The sequence below is a fragment of the Petaurus breviceps genome, unplaced genomic scaffold (assembly GCF_028583685.1).
Source record: "Petaurus breviceps papuanus isolate PSGF00001 unplaced genomic scaffold, PetGlider_PUasm1.0 174, whole genome shotgun sequence".
Lineage (NCBI taxonomy): Eukaryota > Metazoa > Chordata > Mammalia > Diprotodontia > Petauridae > Petaurus > Petaurus breviceps.
Genome location: NW_027185761.1, coordinates 48,764,755 through 48,789,215, shown reverse-complemented (window position 1 = coordinate 48,789,215; position 24,461 = coordinate 48,764,755). Strand labels below are relative to the sequence as shown.

At 39.6% G+C, this 24,461-nt stretch overlaps 1 protein-coding gene across 6 annotated transcripts in view; it reads right to left on the bottom strand.

Annotated features, from left to right (window-relative positions):
* MAGI1 (membrane associated guanylate kinase, WW and PDZ domain containing 1) overlaps positions 1–24,461 on the bottom strand; it is a 740,901-nt gene that overhangs the window by 150,323 nt on the left and 566,117 nt on the right. For all 6 annotated transcript variants that reach the window (XM_069084168.1, XM_069084167.1, XM_069084169.1 and 3 more), the window contains exon 3: positions 5,749–5,868. In XM_069084168.1, the coding sequence (XP_068940269.1) occupies positions 5,749–5,868 (120 nt within the window). The remainder of the gene's footprint in view (positions 1–5,748; positions 5,869–24,461) is intronic.

Sequence of the window (24,461 nt, the reverse complement as noted above, 5' to 3'; positions counted from 1 at the left end):
GAAGGAAGGAAGGAAGGAAGGAAGGAAGGAAAGAAGGAAGGAAGGAAAGATACAATACTGCAATACCATGCAGTCATACTACCTCTCAGTGTGGTGAATACAACACATGATACAGGAGTGAGAACAGCCCTTCTTTCTGGGAGTGAGCATTCAGAAGTAAGCATAACACAAGGGGACATTTATTAAGTGCCCACTATGTACTATGTTCAGAGAAAGAAACTCTCCCTCCCCTCAGGGAGTATGCAATCTAGAAGGGGAGAGATAGGTAAATGTCATGGGGGGAGGGGTGGTTAGCAGTGACAAATGGGGCCCCACTTATTAGTTCTGTTGAAGTGCTCAGAAACAAGAGGTTGAAAAGGACATATTTTTTAGATTCTAATAATCTCTGGACTCTTTGTGGATTCCTCTTCCCCAAGCTCTTTCCTATCCACAGATAAAAGATATTTAATTATAGATCTTAATTTTACTCTGACTTTACTGGCAACACAGGCCTAGATTAATGAAGGAAGAAGATGAGAAAAACCCGGTGTAGAGATGGCTGAATATTGTGAAGAGAAGACCAGTCTCAGAGTCACCAAGGCCTGGGTTCTAACCCCACCACTGACTCATACGGCCAGCATGACTAGAGCATGTGCTGACCCTCATTAGCAGGAGTTCAAGTTCATTATACCAGTGAAATCAAAAGGTTCATCCCAAATCAATCTCTAAGAATCAGAAGGAAAGCCATGAAGAAACACAGACAAGCAAGTCAGCTTTGAAAGCTACAGGTTGAATTTATTATATTTCTCAAAAAATTAAGCTGTATAAGACAAGAGACCTGTAGTTCTGTGTACAATCAATCCCCTTTTTCTTCGGTGTTGGGTGAGTTCAGCATAAAAAAATGCACCCCAAATCGAGTTCTCTTAGGTTTGTAAAGGCTTTGCATGCATTAGCTCATCTAAGCCTCTCAAAATCCTGGCGACACAGCTACTGTAGGTCTTACTTTCACTGTTTTACAGAGGTGAAAACTGAGGCTCAGAGAAACTAGCAGAAGTACTCAAGGTCACAGGGGTAGTAAGCCTCATAGGACAGATCTGAATGTCTCCATGACAACAGCCACTCTAACATGCTCCCTCTCCAAAGCAGGTAAGAGGAGACAGGAAACCAAAAAAAGAATGCAGGTGATTTTAAGAAATGGTGTGAGCTAAGAGAGAGGTGAGAGTAGGCCAAAGAACCAGGAGGTAACAAGCAAAAGTTGCTCCAGAAAGGACCTCTTGGATTACCTGACCCAGCATTATTCCAAGGACTGGTTCTAATATTAAATAAAAACCCAATTACTGACTACCAGGGCCCTTTTTCAGGCTAACCTTCATAATCTAAAGCTTTGCTTTAGCCTTTAAGAGATCTAAAATATTTTCAATGCTTAGAGAAAACACTTGACTCAAAGACCCAAAACTAGAACATTATGTAGTCAGGAGCAGACAAAAAAATGACATTGATTCAACCTTGTGTGCAGGAAAAGGCTTATTACCTCGACAAGGCAAAACAAACATAACTATAAGAATCTGAAACAACATTATCATGCAACAGTCTTGGAAAATACAATTATGCAGCATTATCCAACAAGTCTTTGTTTGGAAAAAAAAAAGCTTCAGTATTGTTCTGTCCCAGGTGCTTAGAGCACATTGTTTCTGGGTATTCTCATACAGGTTCACATCATGGGAATCCAAGATCCTTCACTTCCAATCTCCCTCAAGGCACAAGCTATTGATGTCTGAATCAAAAGATTCTAACCTGAGGAGCTTTTACTTTTAGGGGTCTCCTAGCCCCAGTTAACACCAAAATGACTGCAGTAAATTGGAAGGACCAAACTACACTAATTGACATGAGGCATTTGGTCCTTTGACTGCCTGGCCCAGCTAGTGGTAATCCTCTGAGGTGTCCATGGTGCTGAGATTTGGGTAAATTTCATTATCTCTTTGCTAATCAGGGGGAACCTCCTCCTTTGTTTCCACCCACAATGATTGTTTGGCTTTGCTGAGATCCAGCCTGAGAGAGGTTAAAATGGAGAAATATCTCTTCAGTACACACAGTCCAGTCCTTTCCTTCTTTCTCCCCATCATAAAGCACCAGGAATAATGTTTGCTTTAGCTATTCTAGGACAAACCTCTTTATGAGTCAATCCTCTAGCCTCTTAATACTCACAGACCACAAAGTCAATTCTTGTTCTTGTGTCCTGGGAGGGTATGCTTAAAAGATGACAAACAATGTATGGACTAAATTCAGAGACCAACATACATTAATGAAGAAGGAGTAAACAGCAGGCATTTGGATGCATTTGTTTTTCACTAAGGAGACCTAAATTAGAAGTATCACATGATTATTGGATAATAGATGACCACAATCTGAAATAGGGGCAATTAGCACATCATATGGGTGCTGACCATGAAAAAAGGGACAGCTCCTACTTAGCTTGAGTCTTATTTCTGAGGGTAATCATTCCATCAGACCTTCCAAATTATCTAATGGCAGATACTTGGATAACGTGATATCATTGATGTGGGTGAGTCCTCCCAGTGAAGGTGCAGATTCTAAGTCGTCCTCATATTCCTACCTCATGTGATCCTTGACCATATCCTCTTGTAAATCTCCCCATGTATTCCCACCCCAAGTGCTTGAAGCCCTTCTGTTTTTTTTTTCTTTTTACTTCGCATGGATGTAAATGGAGCAGTCTGCTAGCTCTCATCCTCTTCCCAAGAGACTTCCCTCTAACTTCCAATTCTACGTCTCTGTGATGAAGCTCTTTATGCCACTTTTGGTTCGCAATTCTTCATTAGTAATAAGCAAAAGCCTATTCATATCCACCATGTCTATCATTATCCAACAGGTGACCTGAAACCTAATTCTTCATGTACCTTAGTATTCCATGATTTGCAGTCACATGAATCACCAAAAGAGTGTTAATATTATAGAAATAGACTTCTTTCACGGACGACCTACTAAAAACAAACAAAAAACCTGAAGTTTTCAAATGCAGTTGAGCCTATTCTCCTCTTCAGTTCTGGGCCAACGTCATTCTCAACATGCCAGATCTACCCAAAATATATGCACTGATAGACCTGGCCCTGATGACATTTCATAGTAGGCACAACAAGCATTCTTTATCCACTTGGTTTTCCTGGGGAGCTAATTAGAGTAAATTCTTTTGAGTGATTGTAGATCTCATTTAGGAGAATCTGAGAATAGGGGAACATATGGAAGTGGTACTACAGCCTGAAGATGGAAAGTCCCGAGTTCAACTTTGGCCTCAGACCCTTACTAGCTTTGTAACTTTGAGAAAGTCTCTTCTGCCTCATTTTCCTCAACTGTAAAATGGGGATAATAATAGCACCTACATCCTAGGGTTATTCTAAGGATGAAATCAAATGATATTTGTAAAGCACTTAGCATAGTACTTGGTATACAGTAGGCACTTAATAAGTGTTTGTTTCCTTCCTTTTCCTATTATAAGGAATCCTTTTTATATTTTGCTTGTCATATCCCATGACAGTGGAAAACATGTCTGGTAATAGCATCTATCTATCTCCTTGTTCTATGTCATTCTTGATATTAATAAGCAGAAAGCTATTAAGCAAAGTTATTTCTGTTGATATTAATTCCAAGGAAGCTTGTATGTTAAGATAGATATGGATATAGATAAACAGACTGAAACAGAGTCACCTCCATTCCACAGGAGGACATGGTAGTGAATGACATGCAGTTGGCTAGTGGCAGCCCATATAATCTGGTCAATAATATTAGTAAACAAGATCATGGAGATTTTGAGCTGGAAGGATCTTCTATGTAGCCCAAGCCACTCATTTTATAGAAGACCTGAGACCCAGACAATGGAGCAAGACTGAGTTGTCCAGTGTCATACAAGTAATTAGAGACAAAGTGGATTTGAAGCCAGATACTCTGGCTCTAAATCCAGAATTGTCTACACTCCACCATTCTTTATGAAGACACATAACGTGGACAATGAACTAGTTTTAGAAGGGAATAGGAGGCAGAGAGTGGGTTAATTTCATCTTTGTGATTTTAATACCTCCTACCTTCTTTCTAAAAGAAAAGTCCTTCTCAGATGAACTCCTTTAAGCTAGAATTTTGATCGATCCAATCAAATACTTTTTTAGAGTCAGGAAACTGTAAACTCAGTGAAATAGTGTATCCTCTGCTCCTTCCTGTAAACTGAGTGACTGTAAAGAGATTGTCCTCTATGGAATATTGTTAGCCATAGTCTGTCTTCTTCTCATATGTTTATCAAAGATGCCTTGGGACCATGTGTGGACGTACTCCCCAAGATTCTGTCGACTAATTTGGGAAATTACATACATGGGCTAGTAGTATTCTCTGATCCAGGGATTTTGATCTATTGGTTGTGCCACAAACAAGACACTGTAACCTCTCAGCCCTAGGTCATTCTCAGACTCTAGCTGTCCCCATGCCTGCAACACTCTTCCTCCTTCGCTTCAACGAATGACCTCCCTGATTTCCTTTAAGTCCTAACCTTCTCCAATCCTTCTTAATTCCCATCCCTTCACTCTGTTATTTTTTTATTTATCATATATGTAGCTTTATATGTATATATATATATATATATATATATAAATATTTGTTTGCATACTATCTCCCCCATTAGACTGTAAGCTTGATGAGGACAAGGACTGTCTTCTGCCTCTTTTTGTACCCCCAGCACTTAGTTCAGTTTCTGGCATATAATAGGGGCTTAATAAATGTTTATTGATGGAGTAGTTATTGATTTCAGTAGCAATAAGTTTTGTATTTCCCACAAGCATTTAGTATCCTCCCCTTATTCAGCTACATTAAAATGGATTCCTCAATACTCTAAAAGTTGTTGCCTCAAGCATAGACCTCTTCTGTCTTTGTTGCTCTGCTCTGATAGCACTTATTTTGATGTTCTTGTTCCATTTATAATTCCTCATTCATCAGAGACTGGCATGTTTCAGTCAAATGCAGTACGTCCACTGTCAATGTCAGAGGAAATACTTTGTGATAAGAGTCTTAGCAGAATTGTTCCATTTTTTCATCTGTTTGTTGTCCTGCTTCCAGCTTTATCCCACACCTGGGGGATGATTTGGCTTCACTTGGTTTCTCATCAAAGCTTTCTGTAAATGAGATTTTCTTTCCACCTACCTCTTGCTGTTTAATGAGGCTAGTAAGTTAATAAGATCAGCTAAATAAACTATCATTTTTAGAACAGAAATGTGTGGGCACAAACACAAGCTACTAATTCATTAACCTCTGAGAGACAGTGCTTAGGCAATAAACACATCCACACACATGCACATGCATGTATATATACATACATGCTTTATGTATATGTAAATATATGTGTGTATATATACAAAACACACAAACACACACACATACACATACCATATGCTAATCAGACAATTTAAAAAAGCCAAATGACAAGCCATATTATTGCTCTCAAAGCTCATTTGGAAAAAGAAATGGAGGTTAGACATGGATTCCTAGACAATCACACTGTCACAAAGTTTGAAATACAAGGAGAGTTCTATGCAAAGTCACTCTGGGTGCATAAATGCAATTTTCTATTTCAATGAAAACAGTCAAGTCCCCATTTTGAAATAAATATTGAGTGCAAATAGATAAAGAAAAGCAAAAGCTTAAGAAGCAAGTCATTTTGTAGAGGGGCTCAGCCCAGGCCGCGTCTACTGCTCGTCCCTTAGCTGGTCATCTTACCTTCATACGTGCCAACTTCCAAGAGAGTCCCACTCTGCTCAAGATCCAGGAACTCCTTGACCGTCAGAAAATTATAATCCACCCCAGCCACTTCTCCTTCTCTTGGAGGCCGGGTTGTGCCTGTAGCAGAAAAAACAAAGCGTAAAATGAAGTCATTCAACTCGAAATGGAGAATCACCAAGCCCAGAGGTATGAACAAACTCAAGTTCTCACATGGAGACTTCCAAATGTAGCCACTTCCAAACAGCATCATGGCTGTCCCTTGCCCTACCATCACCACCACCACTGCCCATGTCTTCCGTATCCTGAGTCCAGACAGCCACTGTGTTTGTGATGTTTGCCAAAATGTACCAACGGGAAATAGAGAAAGACAGGGGGGGAAGGGGGGGGGGGAGGCAGACAGACACAGACATACAGAGACAGAGAGAGACAGAGACATGGGAGGATTAAGCTTAAGCAAGACAGAGCCATCAGCTTTTCAAACTCTTTACAACATCCAGAAATAACCCACCAGCTCAGCACCTAAAGATCTGACATTTGTATCACTTAGAATGACAAAAGTCTGCTCAAATACACTTTTAAGACTTGGTTCAAGGTAGCAAGTCTGTTAAACATAAGCTTCTTGAGGGCAGGAACTACACTGTATCTCCAACATCCAGCACAGTGTCTGGCCCAGGTAGGTGCTTAATAAATTTCAGGTTGATTGGATTTAAGGAAATAGAACAAAGGCTGGGTGTAAAATATCTGACAGACAGCAGTGCTCTCATAAAGGGTCTCTGCTAGAATGTCTAACCCATGATCATGAAACATTACCATCTTATAAAGAACACATTTAAGGGACAAAGAGTCTAAATATGAAAGCTAACCAGGGCTGAGCATGACATTTTCTCTCCAAAAACAATCTCCTCTCAGGAGCCAGTCTTTGCTTCTCTTTGGGTACTAAAGGTACCATTTCCCCTCATCTAGAGATAAGCAGTTTTTAGGCTTTCTTTAAAAGTCATTCAGCTAAGGTCCTGGGCTGAGAAACAAAATCCTTTAGACAAATTCCAACCAAGTTCTTAGAAATAACTTTCATACTGAGATGCTAGAAAATGGAATGTGTGTTTACATCTGATACTGACAAAGAAAGAAAATATTAATCTTCAAATGGCACCTAGCCTGTGGGAAGTGGAAGAGGAAGGGAAAGCCAACACACATTTATTAAGCACCTGTTTATGTGCCAGGTGATGTGCTGAACTCTACATGCATTATCTCATTGTGCCCTGCAGATGCCAACCATTAGAGAGGACATTAAGAGTCAGAAGAACGGACCCTATAGTGCATTTAGAGAAATCCTAGAGATTTCTATAGAATGCTATAGTACAGTTATAGAAATCAAGACTGACACTGTTAGAAAGCCCCTTGCCCTAGTTGCCACCTCTCACTGTGGTTCACAGCAGGAGAAAAGTATAAAATACTGGACTTGGGATCACACGCCAGGAGGTTATCCACCACCTCCTGTATGACCTTCCATGACAAGGCACGTGTGGGCATCTTCTCCAACACAGGCATTGTCCTTTTATTTACCCTTCTCCACGCCCAAAGACAACAGTGTTAAAAGAAGGGAGCTGGAATATTCTGGGCTCCCTGCTATCACTTCTACACTCACCCTCTGCCACATTCTTGTAGCACCCTTTCCTCCTCTGAACGTCATTCTGTTAAACCTATTGACCCTGTTCAGATCCTGGTGCTGGTGAGTTCCAGTCCCAAGGTCATTCTCTTTTCTTCTGCAAGGAGTTCAGTCTGTAGCTTACTGTTCTCCTCTCCAACCCTTAACTAGGAATCTTAAACATTCACATTCCTTCTCCCTCAAATGCCCTACCTATTGGTATGTCAATTTCCTATTAAATCACATGACCAATTCTACCACCTCACCCCAGCGACCCAGAGTTATTAGCTGTGTGACCCTGGACAAGTCACTTAACCTCCATCTGCCTCAGTTTTCTCCATTGTAAAATAAGGATAATAATCATTCCTGCCTCCCAGGTTTTACTGTGGGGATAGGATGGGATAATATTTGTAAAGCACTTCGCACAGTGCTTGGCACAGAGTCGGTGTTCTCTTTCTAGATCAGAAAACTGAATGGAGGTATTCCAACCCCTGCTACAGAATTCTTCCTATATCATGCTTAAATCAGCAAGGATACATATTGAAACTTCAGAAATAAAGTCAACCCCTCCATCTGAATATATGTGCTTTGTAAATCTTAAAGGGCTATTTGACTATTGGTGATTTCTAAAACTTCAATCCAAACAAATAAGAGAAGTGAATACTATGTACAACAAAAAAGAGATCAAAGAAAGAGGGGAAAGTAACCATATGCCCATAATTATTCAAAGCAGACTTTTATGTTATAGCAAAGACTTAGGAAAAGGTGGGCACCTATGAGTTGGAAAATGGCTGAAGAGAATATAATGTATAAGTTAATGAAATATTACTGTACCATAATCAATGGTGTCAGGTTAGATTCAGAGAAAACTGGGAGAAAAGGAAGACTTGAAGTGAAGCAGAGTGAAGTAGAAACAACCTAGAGGACAAGTTACACGAGGAAAAGAAAATGGTTCCCAAGGGAACCAAGATAGGCTGGCTAGGTGGTGCAGTGAATAGAGCGCCAGCCCTGGAGTCAGGAGGACTTGAGTTCAGATGCGGCCTCAGACACTTAACACAAAAAAAAACTAGCCATGTGACCTTGGGCAAGTCACTTAACCCCAATTGCCCTCCAAAAAAGCAAAAACATAAAAATAAACAGAAGAGAGTAGGGTAAAGTTCAGAAGTGGCCAGACATAAGCAGGCCAGCATGGTGCCTACTATGGGAAATTTGAAACAAATAACCAAAGAAGTTCTATGTGGTAGAGATTCATGGTTTCACATGCAGTCTTTTTTTTTTCATTCTTTGATAAAGAAAATGCTAATAACATCAAGTTTGTTAAATTCATAATAATGAAAAGGATTTTTTTAATCATTTAAAAATGAACAATATATTTGTTTATCAACATAGGTTAGATATTTCTGGATCAGGAATAGGCTCTTTTACAACACAAATTCCATGACAATGAATGCCAATATTGGTGCCGTCCCTACAAGAAAAATCTTTGTGTAGTGAGCATATTTCCCAACTTCATCTGAGTGACAGGAGCCTAATTAGAAAAGAAAAAGAGCTGAATGTCTGCGATGGAATGGTGACACAATGAACCTTCTTAAATTCAGTTGTAAAAATAATTAACCCACATATGTTCTACAAGGTGTGTGGCACCCTGGATTTGATATGAAACACAGAATTATAGTTGTATTTCTTTCTCCTCCTTCTCTCCATCCTCTTCCGCCTCTTCTTCATTTGTTTTAAGAATAAAAAGCTATTGAACTTTTTCCCCCTAAGACTTAATCAGCTAGAAACTTTGCCTGTCATTGAATAAGTTTCTCAAAGGAGTTTCTGCCATTATTACCAACTATTTTTCTGGAATGGCATAACTTAAAGAGTTTACTGGTAGCAGCAATATATTTTAATGTGTTACTAATTATGATGTAATTAAGATATTTATTTAGTACCATATATTATTAAATATGATATATTTGATTGCTATTATAATGACATGATGATGATAATATGATAAGGAGAGAGCAAAATTCAAATCCTTCGTAAGCACAGATCTAGAGTTAGAAGGAACTCCCAAGGCCATCTACGTCATCTCCCCATTTTACAGATGATAGAACTGAGGACTAGGGAACTTAAATGGCTTGCCTATAGCTAATAATTACCAAGTGTGAGATTTGAACACAGGTCCTCTGACTCCAAAGTCAGTGCTCTATCCACTGTCTGTAAAGTACTTAAGAAATCCCCAGGCGCTGTATGAATGCCAATTACTGTCTCCTCTGCCTTTAATTGTGACTGGACTAGATGGATTGAGGGACTAAGAAATAAGAAATTGTGGGTTCAACTTCTTCCTTAGATACTAGTTCTGTGACCTGGGGCACTTCCATCAATCACTCTGAGTTTGTTTCCTCATGTAAAATGGGGATAATAAAAGTTTCTTCTTCGTGGAGGTAACAACCATATTATTATTATAATTAATTACATCACAATTAGTAACACATTATTATAAATTACTAGTACTAGTACTTCTACTACAACTGCTACTACTATTACTAATGCTGCTGCTGGTACTCTTCCATTATCTTTTGGGAAAACACGGCACATGGAAAGAGCTCTGGATCTTTAGACTCAGATTTAATTTAGAAACCGTAGGGTCACCTTTAGGGGCCTCAGTTTCCTCATCTATAAAATGAGGGCTTGGTATAATCCTATGAGGGTGACTGTAAGGATAAAATAAAATAATGTATGTCAATTGCTTTGCAGACCTTAATTAAGACTTTATGTCAACGTGAGTGAAGAGCTGAATGTCGGCTTTTACTGGAGAGGCACCTTAGTACAGAGAATGTTGGACTTGGGAGTTGGGAAGGTTCTAGTTTGATATCTTTCCTTAGTTATTTGTTGTTTCGTCAGTCATGTCCAACTCTTCATGACCTCATTAGGGGTTTTCTTGGCAAAGATATCACAATGGTTTGCCATTTCCTGCTCCAGCTCATTTTACAGATGAGGAAACTGAGGCAAACAGGTTGAAGTGAATTGCCCATGGTCAGACATCTAGGAACTGTCCGAGGCCAGATTTGAACTCGAGTTCTCCTGACTCTGGCCAGGTACTCTATTCACTAAACCACCTGGCTGCCCCTTACTAGGTATATGATACTAAGTAACTGGTATAACTGTTCTGAACTCTGGCTCCCCTCATCTGTAAAATGAGGCTAGTCTTAACATATGTAAAGTACTTTGTAAATCCAGTAGTCAGATGACAGCTATCATCATCATTATTATGTTTGTATTATAAAGGATCATAGATCTCTATCTGGACCTTAAAATTCATCTAGTCTAATTCTGTCATTTCACAGGGATGGCGAATGAGGTCCCAGTGAAATGAACTGATTTCTTCAACGTCACATAGGCAATGAAGCATCAGAGGTTGGATTCGGACCCAGGACTGAGAGTTCATTTGTCAGTACCACAGCGAAACAATTTTGTTTTGACTTGTTTCAGTTTTTTAAAAGAACTGCATGGCCAGATGCAATGGTCAACACTGGTACCACTCCTTAGAAGCTAAACCCCCACTTAACATGTGGTTCTGTTAACAAATTGGTAAACTACAAAAGTAGAAACTGTCATATGATATCAGTCGCAATTATACCATTAGACAGTTTTGTTTAACTCATTTCTGAAGAATGTCCTTTGGAAAGGGGGGTTGTTTGGGTGCTGATTGGGAAGAGTCTGTTGTGTGAAAACAGAATCTGTCAATATAAAGAAATGAAATGTGTAAAAATAAAACAGAATGAATGGCAAGACAAAAAAAGCATTCCATGGAATAATTAAGGATGGGCTAGTTATCTGCCCAGAGAACAGTCAATGTCTTCCAAAATGCTCTTAGAGAAGGGAAAGGAAGACCAAGGCTAACATTCTTCTCCTTTCTGGTATTTTGGCCATGAGCTGAGGGGGGCGAAAGGGGGCAAGGAACCCCCCCCCAACAACTCTAGGGCTTATTACCCAGGCAAAACCTGCCCATGTTGTTGTCTCGCAAAAGGATTACTCTCAGATGTTTGTTCTGTTACCTCTGAGAAAACCGCCTTCAGTCTGAACCAATGTCACCAAGCTTCATTCAATGAGGCGATAAGGAGGGAAAGGGGAGAGAAGGCCCGCCTTCTCTTTTCTTGTAGCAGAATGACAAGCTGCCGCTGGACACACGCCTGGCAGATGGCATTTCAAAGGGCTTTCATGAGCCATCTGGGATGTGTACAATTATTACAAACCACACTTACAACAAAGCCAGAAGGGTTACTTCCTGACAGAAAGAAGAAGTAAAACAAATTCTATTTCTCTTCTCAGGGACACAGCATTAAAAATCACCAGCCTCTTACAAATGGAGATTTTATACAATCCCACTGCAGCCTTCTACTTGTTTAGATAGAGATTTGGCCACTGATATCCTAGAGCTCTTAGCTGATAAACACAGGCATAAAAATCTCACACAGTATGGAGAGCTCTGCCGTGATTAAACCAAATACATTATGGGAGAGAAATCAGATTTTCAAAGAATAGCCTTTTAAAAAACAAAAACAAAAACACACATCTCATCCTGTGTTGGATGCTGTGCTCTTAAATACTTCTAGGCTTCCACATTACTCACCAAAAAAAAAAAATTTACAATAGGCCTAGCTGTACTTATATCATTGGTCTCATTAGATCATTGGTCTCCTCCCTCCATTCCATTTCAGTTTAAAAGCTTTCTTATAGATCTATTGCAAAAAGGGACCTCAGAGGCCATTAGTACAACCCTCTTCTTTTATAGATGAGGAAACTGAGACCCTGGGCATTTGGTGACTTGCTCAAAATCATAGAGATAATACATGTCAGAGACAGGATTTGAACCCTCCCATATATGTTACTGAGGGGCTTTTTTTCTTTTTTTTCCTTCTGAGAGGTATGTCTGGTGGGAAACAGCAAATGCTTCCTTGAAAAAGGTTGAGTTTTTTTACTGCATATCTTGTCTTGAACACTAACCAGCTCTTTGTACCCAAAGTACAGAACTGTTAGCCCAAATGTGATTTTAAAAAATGATTATCTTGCCAAAGGTAATGGTTAAATCAAAAAACTAATGGTAAAGTTAACTACCTAGTTCTCTGGTTACCCTTAGAAGCTATGGGAGAGCCCAGTACAAGACAGAAGGCCAGGGTGGGCTGGGGGCCAAGAGAGGAAGAGAGGCTGTGGTTATTTTTATACCTGATTCTTTAAAATAAAGTGCTCAAATTCAGAAGACGATTCCATTTATTTTGATGCCACAGCTGAGAATAAATATCAAGGTATCAAATCTGCCTCTCGTGAGGTAATATAACCACAGACAAGTCCCTCAACACTTCTGAGAGTCAGTTTCCTCAACTTTAGAATAAGAAGGTCGAACTAATTGAATTTAGAGAGCACTGAAGCCCGTTCCTATGAAGCAATCTCCTGATGCCAAATCGGGACATCGAAGTGACCCCAAGTTCTTGTAGGACATGATAAAAAGCTCTCACCAAGTTGGAAAGGACTCCTCCCATTAAAGTCCAATGCCATAAAAGATGCAGAATTAGGATTTGAACTCAAGGTCTTGGACCCCAAATTCAGAACTCTTTCCCACTGTATCAGTCTTTAAAAGGCAAAACTTGAATCCAGGTCCTCTAGTCTCCAAAGAGCAGCTCTCTATTTACAGGGTTGTGAGGTTCAAGTGTGACAATGTATATCAAACACTTTGTAAGCCTTAACACAGTACAGAGGCCATCAAATATGATGATGATGATGGTGATTGTATGGGGGAGGTGTAAATGGTGCTGGTGTGGGAAGAGCCCAGTGAAAACACAGAGCTTCTGAAGGACTGGATAGATATCCAATCTTGCTTTCATTTGACAGTAATTCAAATAAATAACTTGAGCTCTGCCCTCCTATACAGCTGGGTCTGAATTAATAATGTCAGAAAAGGTCAAAAGGGATAGGGGTGAGTGGTTACTTGCTCCTTGTGTACACTTTAAGGTTCATAAACCCTGAATTCATTTGGTTAGAAGTGACCCATGGGGAGGAAAAAGCACAAAGTGACCTTGCTTGCTCTTAAACTCCATCAACAATGACTCTACCTACTGGGCAATCCCCAGTACTCATGTGCTCCCTCCTTGAATCACAGACATTATCCTAAGACAGGCCACATATGGATACAAGAGAAAGCTTCCTGGTGGATTAAAAATAACTACCCATTCAGCATCCAGGCTGAAATTGTTCCTATTACTGTTTGATTACCCACAAGTCATCAATGCTGAGTAAGCCATAAGTGAAAGTCTGAAGGACCTTATGGCCAGATTGTTAATAGGTGAATGCAAGGCTCTTTATCACCTTACCATTCTACTAGGACCTCAGATTAACAGGGTAATAGTCATCAACAACCTGCTGTTAAATTAATCAGATTCTTGCTTATTGCGATCTAACATCATTGCAAATGGAACTTTGAGAAGTCAGAGTCACCTCAATTACCTTGGTGTCAAAAGAAACTATCCCTCTTCTTGCAAAACAACTGTTGGAATAGTGCTCAGTCAATTTCTCTTTCCAGGGTATCACAGTCATAGTAAACAAAATGAGCCCTCAATAAACGCTTATTATTTGACTGGTAATCAGGCAACTATGCATTTTACCTTGTGATTTATCTGGCACGCAGAGAAACGCTATACCTTAAAGAGAGAATCTCCACTGGAATGAGTCAGGTCCTCTTTGCTATCATGTCGTTTTTGCAGAATGTATGTGTTGTTTTTTTTTTAATTAATTTGTCCCCCTGGGCAATATATTTAAATAAAAACTCCCCATGTCTCTGATTCAGATCGGCAACTCGTCCAAAACTTGAAGTCTTAGAGATCTGCCTGAGGTCCTGAGGGTCTAAGTGATTTGCTGGGTCATAGAGCCAATATATAATAGGGGCAAAATTTGAACCCAGGTCGTCCTGATTCCAAGGTTGACCTTTTATTCAATGTCCCAGGCAGTCTCTCTGTGCATAATGATTTTTTATGAAAATCCATTCCTACATTTGATAAAACATTTTCTTTACCATGGCCGGTACTTTTCCCTGTCTAAAATAACAACAGATGTTACATAGTGCATTAAATTTTCAAAAGGCATTACATATATTATTTTAAGCCTCACAAAAATGCTTTGATATTGGCACTATAGGTATTATTAAACATATTTTACTGAAGCAGAAACTAGAACTCAGAGAGGTTGTCACTGCCCTTCTGTTAAATGGTAAGGGCAAAGGTAGGATTGGAAACCAAGTCTTCCTGTTTCCCATTAGGCCAAGCTGCCTGCCATTCAGTCAAGCTATGTTTAAATCATAATCTACTGACCCCTTTCTAGCTAAATCAGTTTCCTCAAACTACGGAAAATGTCACTGTCTCCTTGGATGTTACGCACTCATATTGCGCTCACTTGGTCCCAAAACTGAAGTTCCAAAGCCCAGACCACCACCAAAAGTCCTCATACTAAGAATTCGGCAGCTTTTTTCTCCTCCCCGGCCCCATCCCCAGTCAGGTTATCTCATCTTTGGAACATTCAATTTTCTGGAATTATTTATTGGATTTAACCACTCAAAAACAGGGGGGGGGCAAGACACACCAGTGGATATGTGTTTTTCAGATTTATTTAACCTTTCTCTTCATGCCAAATTGGCTAACTTGCTTTTTTCCATAAATGATCTTCTAGTTTAGCACCTTTGCCCAAGCTGTCACCTGCTTACCTCCACTCTCTTGAAATCACTAGCTTTATCTTACTTATAGGAAGTGAATGTGATATTTAGGGCAAGTATCTTCACTTCCTGAGGTTTGATTTTCTTCACGAGTAAAATAAGGAATTTGGACCAATGACTTAAGGTTCCTTTTACGTCTAAATCTACGATCCTATGTATGATACAAAGAGATGAGGGAAGAAGGAAACCCTATCAGATGACAAAATCAGGAAAAAAAAAACATTTCAACAGTCAAGAATTGGTGCTGGAGGAGGGGGGAAATTAAGATAAAATTTAACAGTTAAACATGAAGCCTTATACTTGCATGGGAATGAAAATCATCTTCAAAAAAGGCATGATGAGAAAAGCATGGTTGGGTATCAGTCTGTTAAAAAAAAATCCAGATGTAATAGAAGCATTGCAGTGAATATTTTGGTATCTATGAAACCTTTCTTTGTCATTAACTTCAGGTTTGTCTTTAATCTCATGTCCAAATAATCGTTCAATACACATTTAGTAAGGTGCAGGCATTTTCCTAGGTGTGAGATATACATAAGAAATAATGCCTGCCCTCATGGAGCTTACATTCTACTGGATGATTGCACAGGAGCAGGATCACTCCTGTCAGGCAAGGTATAGGGACAGCTTAGTAACTTTTCTTGAAGAATTCCAAATTAATATATCCAAAATGGTTGGACCAATTCATGGTCACCAAGTATCTAATGTTGTTCCCATTTTTGGACACTTCCAATTTTAAGGTGTCAAAGGGAACCTCAGGGTCCTTTTAATTTAAACATCTTTATTAGTGGAGCATGTTTTCATATGGTAATTTCTATCTTGAAATTCTTCTTTGGAAAAATGCATGTTTCATATTCTTTGATGAACATTCTATTAAGGAATCACTCTTTGTACTTAACAATTTCTGGTCAAAATCTATAAATCTTGGATATCAGGCTTTCATCAGTGATATACATGGTCCCCACTGCAGTTAGAGTTTCCCCGCACAAAAACATTTATGTATTCTGCATACCTTTATATGTGATGATATTGTCTCCCCTTTAGAATGTAAGCTTCTTGAGGACAGGGGTTAGGGGACTGTTACATTTTTATCTTTGTATCTCCAGTGCCTAACACGATATATGCTTCATAAATGCTTGTTAATTGATGCTAAGTAATTTACAGTCTGCATGTACATGCAAAAAGTCTAGGCCCTTTCTCTATTTAATATACAACATGGTCTCAGCAGTGGCAGCAGCAGCACTGGTAGGTTTTCCCAATCTGATTGTGCATGTATAAAAGCCAGACCACTCTAAGTTTTACCACCTGGAAGGTTCATGTTTGATACCACTCTATGCAAATCTTCAATGAAGTCACAGGCAGCTGGATGAGGTTAGATTAATGTTCTATTAATGAGGGAGAGAGAGAGACAGAGAGAGACAGAGACAGAGAGAGAGAGAGAGAGACAGAGACAGAGAGAGAGAGAGAGAGAGAGAGAGAGAGAGAGAGAGAGAGAGAGAAGAGAGAAGGAGAGAGAGAGAGAGAGAGAGAGAGAGAGAGAGAGAGAGAGAGAGAGACACGGGGAGAGGGGGAGAGAAAGGGAGAGAGAGAGTTTAGGCCTCCACCACATGGGGCTTTGGAAATTACTATGCTTCATAAATAATGGATCTTTTATTCAATTACAAAGCTTAGAAGTAAGTATAAGCACGGACACAAAAGGGGACTATGTGGGACAGCATGAGTTAACTCTTAGAAGGTCAGAACTGTGGCTGGCTAGATGTCACCGATCTGTTGGCCCCCTGCCTCTGCCCATACACAAGTCTAAAAAAAGGTTTAGGGCAGCGACTTCTCTGCATCTTTCTATCTGTGTTTGCCAGATATCAGCACTGGGTACAAAATACATATTAAGTAATTGTTGAAAAGACATGAGCTGCACCACTCCTAATATATTTTGCATATAGTTGGGATGAGTGGTTTTGTATCGGTTTTTATTTTGGGTCCCTTGAAGCTTAAAGGGCACAGGGCTTCTCAATCATTCAACTCTGTAGCTCTGAGACTTTGAAGTCTGAGACTTAGAAAAACAATCAAACTCACAGCAACTGAAAATGCAGGTTTAATTTGTCCTTCAATTGACAAATATCTATTAAGTGATAACTGTGTTTCAGGCACTGCGTAAGTGCTGGGGATACAAAGAAAAATGTGAAACAGTCCCTGCCCTCAAATGGTATACATTCTATAATGGAAATCAATATGGACAGCCAAGAGGGTTATAATACTGGTGCTAAGGCAGGGGTACTTCCCCTTTTTTCATGTTCTGGACCCCTCCGGTAGTCACTCTGGGGAAATCCAGGGACCCTTTCTCAGAATACTGTTTTTGAATGCATAAAATAAAATATATAACATCAGAAAGGGAACCAATTATATTGAGTTACACTTAGTAACACATTTAAGACACATACACACACGCACCAAGTACAAGGATCCCAGGTTAAGAATCTGAGCTTGAAGGGCATCCATGCCTCTATTCTGAGCCAGACTTAGGAAAAGGAATGCTTTTTAAAAAACTAATTTTAGAACCTGAAAACTCGTTCTTTTGTTCTCATTTGAGAGCAACCTCAGGGCTTTCTAAATAGTATATTTCCATAAACTCTACTTTGTATATGCACATAAAAAATATTTGTATAGATGGGCCTTCAAATGAGAACAGGCCTAATTTTCATGTTATCACATAAAAATCCTTCCTTCAGACTGTTGTGATTCAGGATGGGGATCATTAAACCCATTTCTCTAACACAAAGTGACTGAATCACCGAGTCACACAGAATCAGTTTTGGAGCCAAGCCCTCTGATGTCAAATCTACCATTTCCTCCCTCACACCATTCTGATATAGAATTAGCCCCATTCATTGAGATCCAGATGACGAAAAGTCAATGGAAATATGGGCCGTCCAGCCAAACAGATTTTACTAATGGATTAAAGGGTCATAGGAATATAGATCTGGGGTGAAAAGGGACCTTGGAGGCCATTAGTCCCATCTCCTTATTTTTACAGATGAAGAGACTGAGACCAGATTTTGTAAGTGAAGTGATTTGTCTTAGGCTACCCAGGGAATAAGCACCAACAGTGGAATTTGAACCCAGGTTCTATTACTCCTGGGTCTGTGTACTACACTGGTACTCAATCCTCAGACAACATAAGGAGAGCAAACAATGCCTGCTGATTTAATGTCCACAATGCAAAGATCAGGGCCCTTGTTAGGATGCACACTTGGGTCACTTCTTTGTACAGAAAGTCCAGTCCACAGGTTGGTAACTTACAAAGCTGATGAGATGGAAACTTCTGACAAAGTTTCCTTCCTTTTCCCCACATAAGTCATGGAAACCACATGGCCACTGGAGACAGAACACTGAGACTTCTTGAACTACACTTAAAACTTCCCTTCAAACAGAACTACAATGGCACCCTAGAAAGAGAAGGCCAGTTAGGGGATAAGATTCTAACACTTGATAATTGCTTCTCCAGAAACACCTTTTAAAGATTATCCCTCTACTTTCAAAGGGGAATCTGTGAAGAAGATGGGAATATCACACATTTTAAAATAACTTTAATAAAGGTACACTTAGCCATTCTACATTATAAAGGCACCATGACTATAATGGAAAGAGCAGGGGCCTGGGAATCATGATAATGTAGGCTTAATCCTTAAAATTCGGTTCTATTACTTTTCATCAGTGATGGAAATTATTTTATATGCCTGAGACTGAATTTCCTTATCTGTAAAATGCAGGTAATAATTTGGTATGCTGCCTATCTCAACCTCTCTAAGGGTTGTTTTGGGCAAGGCCTTGTGGGAACCTCAAAGTGCTAAAAAATGGGAACTATTACTAGTAAAAGGACATCTTCTCTTTATATGTTTATTCCTTAGAAGTATTAGCTTTGGGGACAAAGAAACCAGAAAGGTTTGTATTCAAATCACACTCGGGATGTGTCAAGTTAAGAAGGATTTATTAAGCACAACAGTGTGCTGGTAATTATTTAATAACTGCCTCTCCAGAAAAAAAAAAGTGTGTGTATGCATGTGTAAATGTGTATTGTGTATATATGTATGTATATATTGTGTATATATGGGTGTATAAATGTATGTATACACACATATATATGGGTGTGTAAAACACATGTGCATATTGCAAGCAGGACACACTTTTAAGTTTAATCTGCATCAGGAACATTTTCACCCTAAGACTGGACAATTAAACAATAAATCAAGTCCTGATTTGTGGTGTTTGCTGCTTTCCAAGGTGTAAATATTCACACTGAAAATTTAGCAAGGGCACTAACCGTAACTGTGTCTGGCATACCGCTGGCAAGGCCTAGAATCTGTCCATGTACTAGCTATGTGATGATAGGCCCATCGCTTCTCTCCTCAAGGCCCTAACCTACTTCTTTAAAGCTGTAAGTGGCTGAAGAGTTGTTGAGCTGCATTTGTGAAAGGACCTTCCACACCTTGTGCTTCATATGCAGATATAATCACAGGTTCAAAGCAAAAAAAAAAATAATAATTAAATTCCTACAATAGTCTCTGGCATAACAAATGAACTTATTCCATTGGTTTCAACCAGATAATTTCAGAAGTATTCTTCATAAAAGTATCTGTCATTGAAACACTTTCTTATCGCTTTTTAAAAATACCAAATTTCTGAAAATCACAGCATTCAGGCACATAATGAGCCAGCGTGATACCTGGATGTTTTCATGATTCTCTAGCTTCCCTTTCTGTTCTCAATCAACCACACCCTAGACGACTCCTTTCATTCCATGAATTTTGGCCTAATATAGGTAAGTGAATCAGAATGATGAGAATATCCCTTTTCTTCTTCTAGGATGAAACCACAATCAGCCAATGAACACATACTGTCTCAGCTTCCTGTCAAGGTTTTCTTCTCTGTTTTTGGACTCTACACACTCAGGAGGAACCTTCTGCATCTTTGCTTTGTCCAGAAAAGTGTGGTTTTCCATGTATTAAGGTCCCTTTACATAGGTGTAGAGGTGAATATGTCCATAAAAAGGTACCATCTCTGTGAATAACATAATTTCACTTCAATTTCAGTTTGTTGTGAAGGCGTGAAGGCGGGGAAATGAGATGTCAGAGCGACCCTAGACTAATTTGACTAGTAACACTGTAGGGGCATATAAAAGCCTGATGGTAACAGGCTCAAGATTTTGTATATTATCTTAGTGGCAACAGGGAGCCAGCTAATGGGCAAGAGTTATCTCTAAGGACTTTACAATATTCCCAGCAAGAAAGCCTTTTTTTTTTTAAAATATGCAGCAAAATATTCCGATACAGTACTGCGTTGTATTTCCTCTGCGGGCTTGCCTAACGTTCATAAGTCACTTCTCCCACACTCAACAACATCCACAGCATGGCAGAGACCTGAATTCCAGCCTGATAGATGCTCAGGGATGATTATTATCTTTTCTGATGCTTACCAATTATCACTGAAACCAGTAAGTCATAATAAAAAAAAAATTATATGGATCATGAGTGGGAAATGCTCTCAGCCCAGCTGATTAACTGGTGTCAGTCTTGTCCTGATCATTCTATTCTTCAATGGGAAATTATCTTCCAATGTGATCAAGTATGTTTCTCCTGCCACCGTGATGGCTCATTTTGTGTTATGCATTACAGTTTCGAGATGGATGAGTCACATTAATTATTATTTTTCACTCTGACTGTTAAGCCAAATTAGGCAGCTTTTAGAGGTAAAGAGGAAAACACAATTATTAATGCTTCCAAACATTTGCCTGGCAAAGATAGATAGATGATAGATAGATTGATAGATAGAGAGATAGACAGATAGACAAATAGATATAGATATCTTTCCCAAGAGACACACACATATATGTATGTATATATCACACATATAAGAGATATACATATACATACATGTGCATACATATATACACATTGTTGTTGTTGTTGTTGAGCTGTTACAGTTGTGTCTGACTCTTCCTGATCCTATTTTGGGGTTTTCTTTGCATAGTTTTCCATTTCCTTCTCCAACTCATTTTACAGATGAGAAAACTGAGGCAAACAGGGTAAAGTGACTTGCCCAGGGTCATACTACTAGTAAGAGTCTGAGGCCAGATTTGAACTCACAAAGATGAATCTTCTGAACTTCAGGCCCAGCACTGTACCCACTGCACCATCTAGATGTCCATATATATATATATGTGTGTGTGTGTGTGTGTGTGTGTGTGTGTGTGTGTATGTATGTGTGTGTATATATATATATGCATAAATATGGATATATGTCAACAGAGAAAGAAAAATTTCCTGATACAGTCAAACAAAAATCCTGGCCTTTTCATCTTCTTACTACACAAGAATTGCCTATATGCTATATCTCATCAACACGGGGCTAGAGAATATCTCTGTACAATTTAAAATGCAGGCTTGAACTGTTTTCCAGTTTCTTTCTTAGGTCTGGACCAACAATTTCATCAACTCTATCCCGACTGGGGCAGATCAGCCAAATAGAAGGAATCACTATGAACTCCTAAGACTGCTGGCACTAAAGTTGTGGGAGGAGGAGAGGTTTCCATTCCAAACTCAGATGTTTGCTACTTGGGTATAACCCTGGAAACATCAAGAAATCTCACTCGACCACAGTTTCCATATCTGTAAAATGAGGTGACTGGCCTAGATGGTGTCAGATCTCTCACAGCTCTAAATCTTCTAACTTGGAAGATATCTATCACCTAAATACGTAGAAAGCTGTGACTTGCCCAGGATCACAAAGCAAGGCCCAGCTTCAGCTTGGATCCCCTGTTTTACATCCTACCCCACGCTATGTGGGAGAGAGATTACTCAGAAAACCAGTGGGATTAAGTTTTAATAGGAACATCATATTAAAATGAAAATTATACCAAACACATTGTGTGATAACTATTATCAGAAATTGCATCTCTGTAAAGCTCATTTCAGCTCTGGAATCATAGAAGCTGGGTGCAAATCCTACTTCTGACGACTACTAAATTTGTGACCTGCTGGATCTCGGTTTCCTTATTGGTAATAAGCAGGGAGGTTATGATGACCACTGAGGCTCCTTCAGACTCCAAAACACTGCATATCCATTATTCCCACTTCCAGAAAAAATCACAAATACAGCATTTGCCTTAGACCAAGAATGCCAAGCCAATGTCCTTCTAACACATGAATCCTGGACTCTCTTCATCCCCATAAACCAGACTTGCAATGAGTTTTCTGCTAAAAATTTGCTCATTAAATAGCATTAATAAGAAACAGCAGTTCAAAGAATGACCACAAGCATGTCATAGTAGAGAGGGTGCCAGGCTTGGGGCTGGGAGCAGCTGGGTCTCCAACACCACCTCTCATTGTTACCAGTCTGGCAAACCGCTTCAGCTCTCAAAGCCTCAGGCTGTCCATCTGTAAAATGGATTGTAAAAATACTCAAGAGTGTCTACCTCATGGGGCTAGGGTGAAGCTGAAATGAAATGAAATGAGATGGAAAAGCTTTAGAGAGTTGCTGTTGTCATTGGTATTTTTCTCATTCTTGCTCTTTGAAGACAGGGACCAGCACCAGGTAGGTCCACAAGCAGTAGGTATCCAGAAAGGTTCTGCTAGTGTTCGTCAGAATTTCTTCAACTCCAATTGTTCTTCACTTTTTCCTACTCAGGTCCATCTTTTTTCTCAGCCATCTCTCAAAAGATTGTTATTGAGGAAGGACAAATCAAAAGACAATCTTTGGGGTGTTTTTTTTTTTAATTCTGACACTTGGCAACAATTTCCATTAATGTCACCAGTGTTTATGAAGAAGAAAATGGCTACTGACCCAAGAGGGACTCAGAGACCTCTCTAATGGATGGACTGCACAAAAATTCTTGTCTTCTTCATTATCTTACAGTTATTATTAGGAGTCACCAGAATTTTCTTCTGTGAAATTTGCATTTTGGCTTAGAGGGGAGTAAGAAGGTCAAAAACTAAAAAAAAAAATGAACTTATGATTTTGTTTCTGTGGGTATTCTCTCCAGCAATGAAGATTTAGACCTGTCTGCACCTGCCTATCCTCTTGCCCATGGTTGAATCAATTGGACAATAATATTAGGAGCACAGTGGTGGTAATAGTAGTAGTAGTAGTAATGGTAGCAGTGATGGTGGGTGGTGGTAGTGATGGTAGTAGTTAGAAGTAGTAATAGTAATAGCAGCAGTAGCTGCACCAACAGTAGATTATAACACTTATAGAGAGCTTTATGGTTTACCAAGGAATCAGAAGCATCCTGGCTTTACTACCAGTGTGACCTTGGGCAAGTCAACACCTTTGCGCCTTAGTTTCTTCATCTGTAAAATGAGATTAGATAAAATGATTGCTAAGGTTTCCTTCACATCTAAACCTATGACTCTTTGATCAGTCTCTGACCTGGTGCACTGAATGTCTGAACCTCGCAAGTAAGATCAGAAACTATAGTCACAACTTATGTTTTCAATATAATAACATGTTTGCTCTGAGTTAGAAATTTCCCAAAGAATGCATCTCTTTGACATGAAAAACAGAAAGAGGGGAGGGGACAGAGACAGAGAGACAGGGCTATAGTTGGCAAGCTATTTGCTGGGAGAAAAATGAAGTCCTCCAAATGTTTGGAGGGAGAGCACATAAACAAAGCAGGTCCCATTTGAAGGGGCCAGGCTCTTCCTAGACCTTTGGGACAGCAGAGCTTTTTACAAAAGAGCAGTCAGATGCCATCTGTTGGCACAGAATGCTTGATGAAAATAGAGTTGTCTTTGGAAGGAGCTTGGGTGCTGCTGGGAGGGAGCAGAGGCAGGATCCTGATGGAGAATGCTTATGCACGGGTCACAGATTTAGGGCTAGAAAGGACACTTGGATTTTACTGATTAAAGAAGTAAGGCTCAAAGCTGCTTACGCAGGTAAGAAGTGGCATTGTTGGGATTTGAATTCAGATCCTCTAACTCCAAATCTAACATTCTTCCAATTGTAGAAATATCCATGGAAGGAGCTCTGTGGCAAATAGGCTTTAGGGAGCTTGTACACAAAATGGTGGATAGAGAAGATGGAGAGGTTAGGGATGCTGTGAAATGGAATGAGGATACGGGGAGAGAGTAAGAGGAGAGAGGGATGGAGAGAAGGCAGGAGAGCTAGAGGGAGAGAGGGGAAGGCAGAGGGGGAAAGGAAAAGGAGGGGAGAGAGAGGGAGAGGGGGAGGAGGAAGAGGAAAGAGAAAAGGAAAGATGGAAGGAGGGAGGGAGAGAGAGAAAAGAGAGAGAGAGAGAGAGAGAGAGAGAGAGAGAGAGAGAGAGAGAGA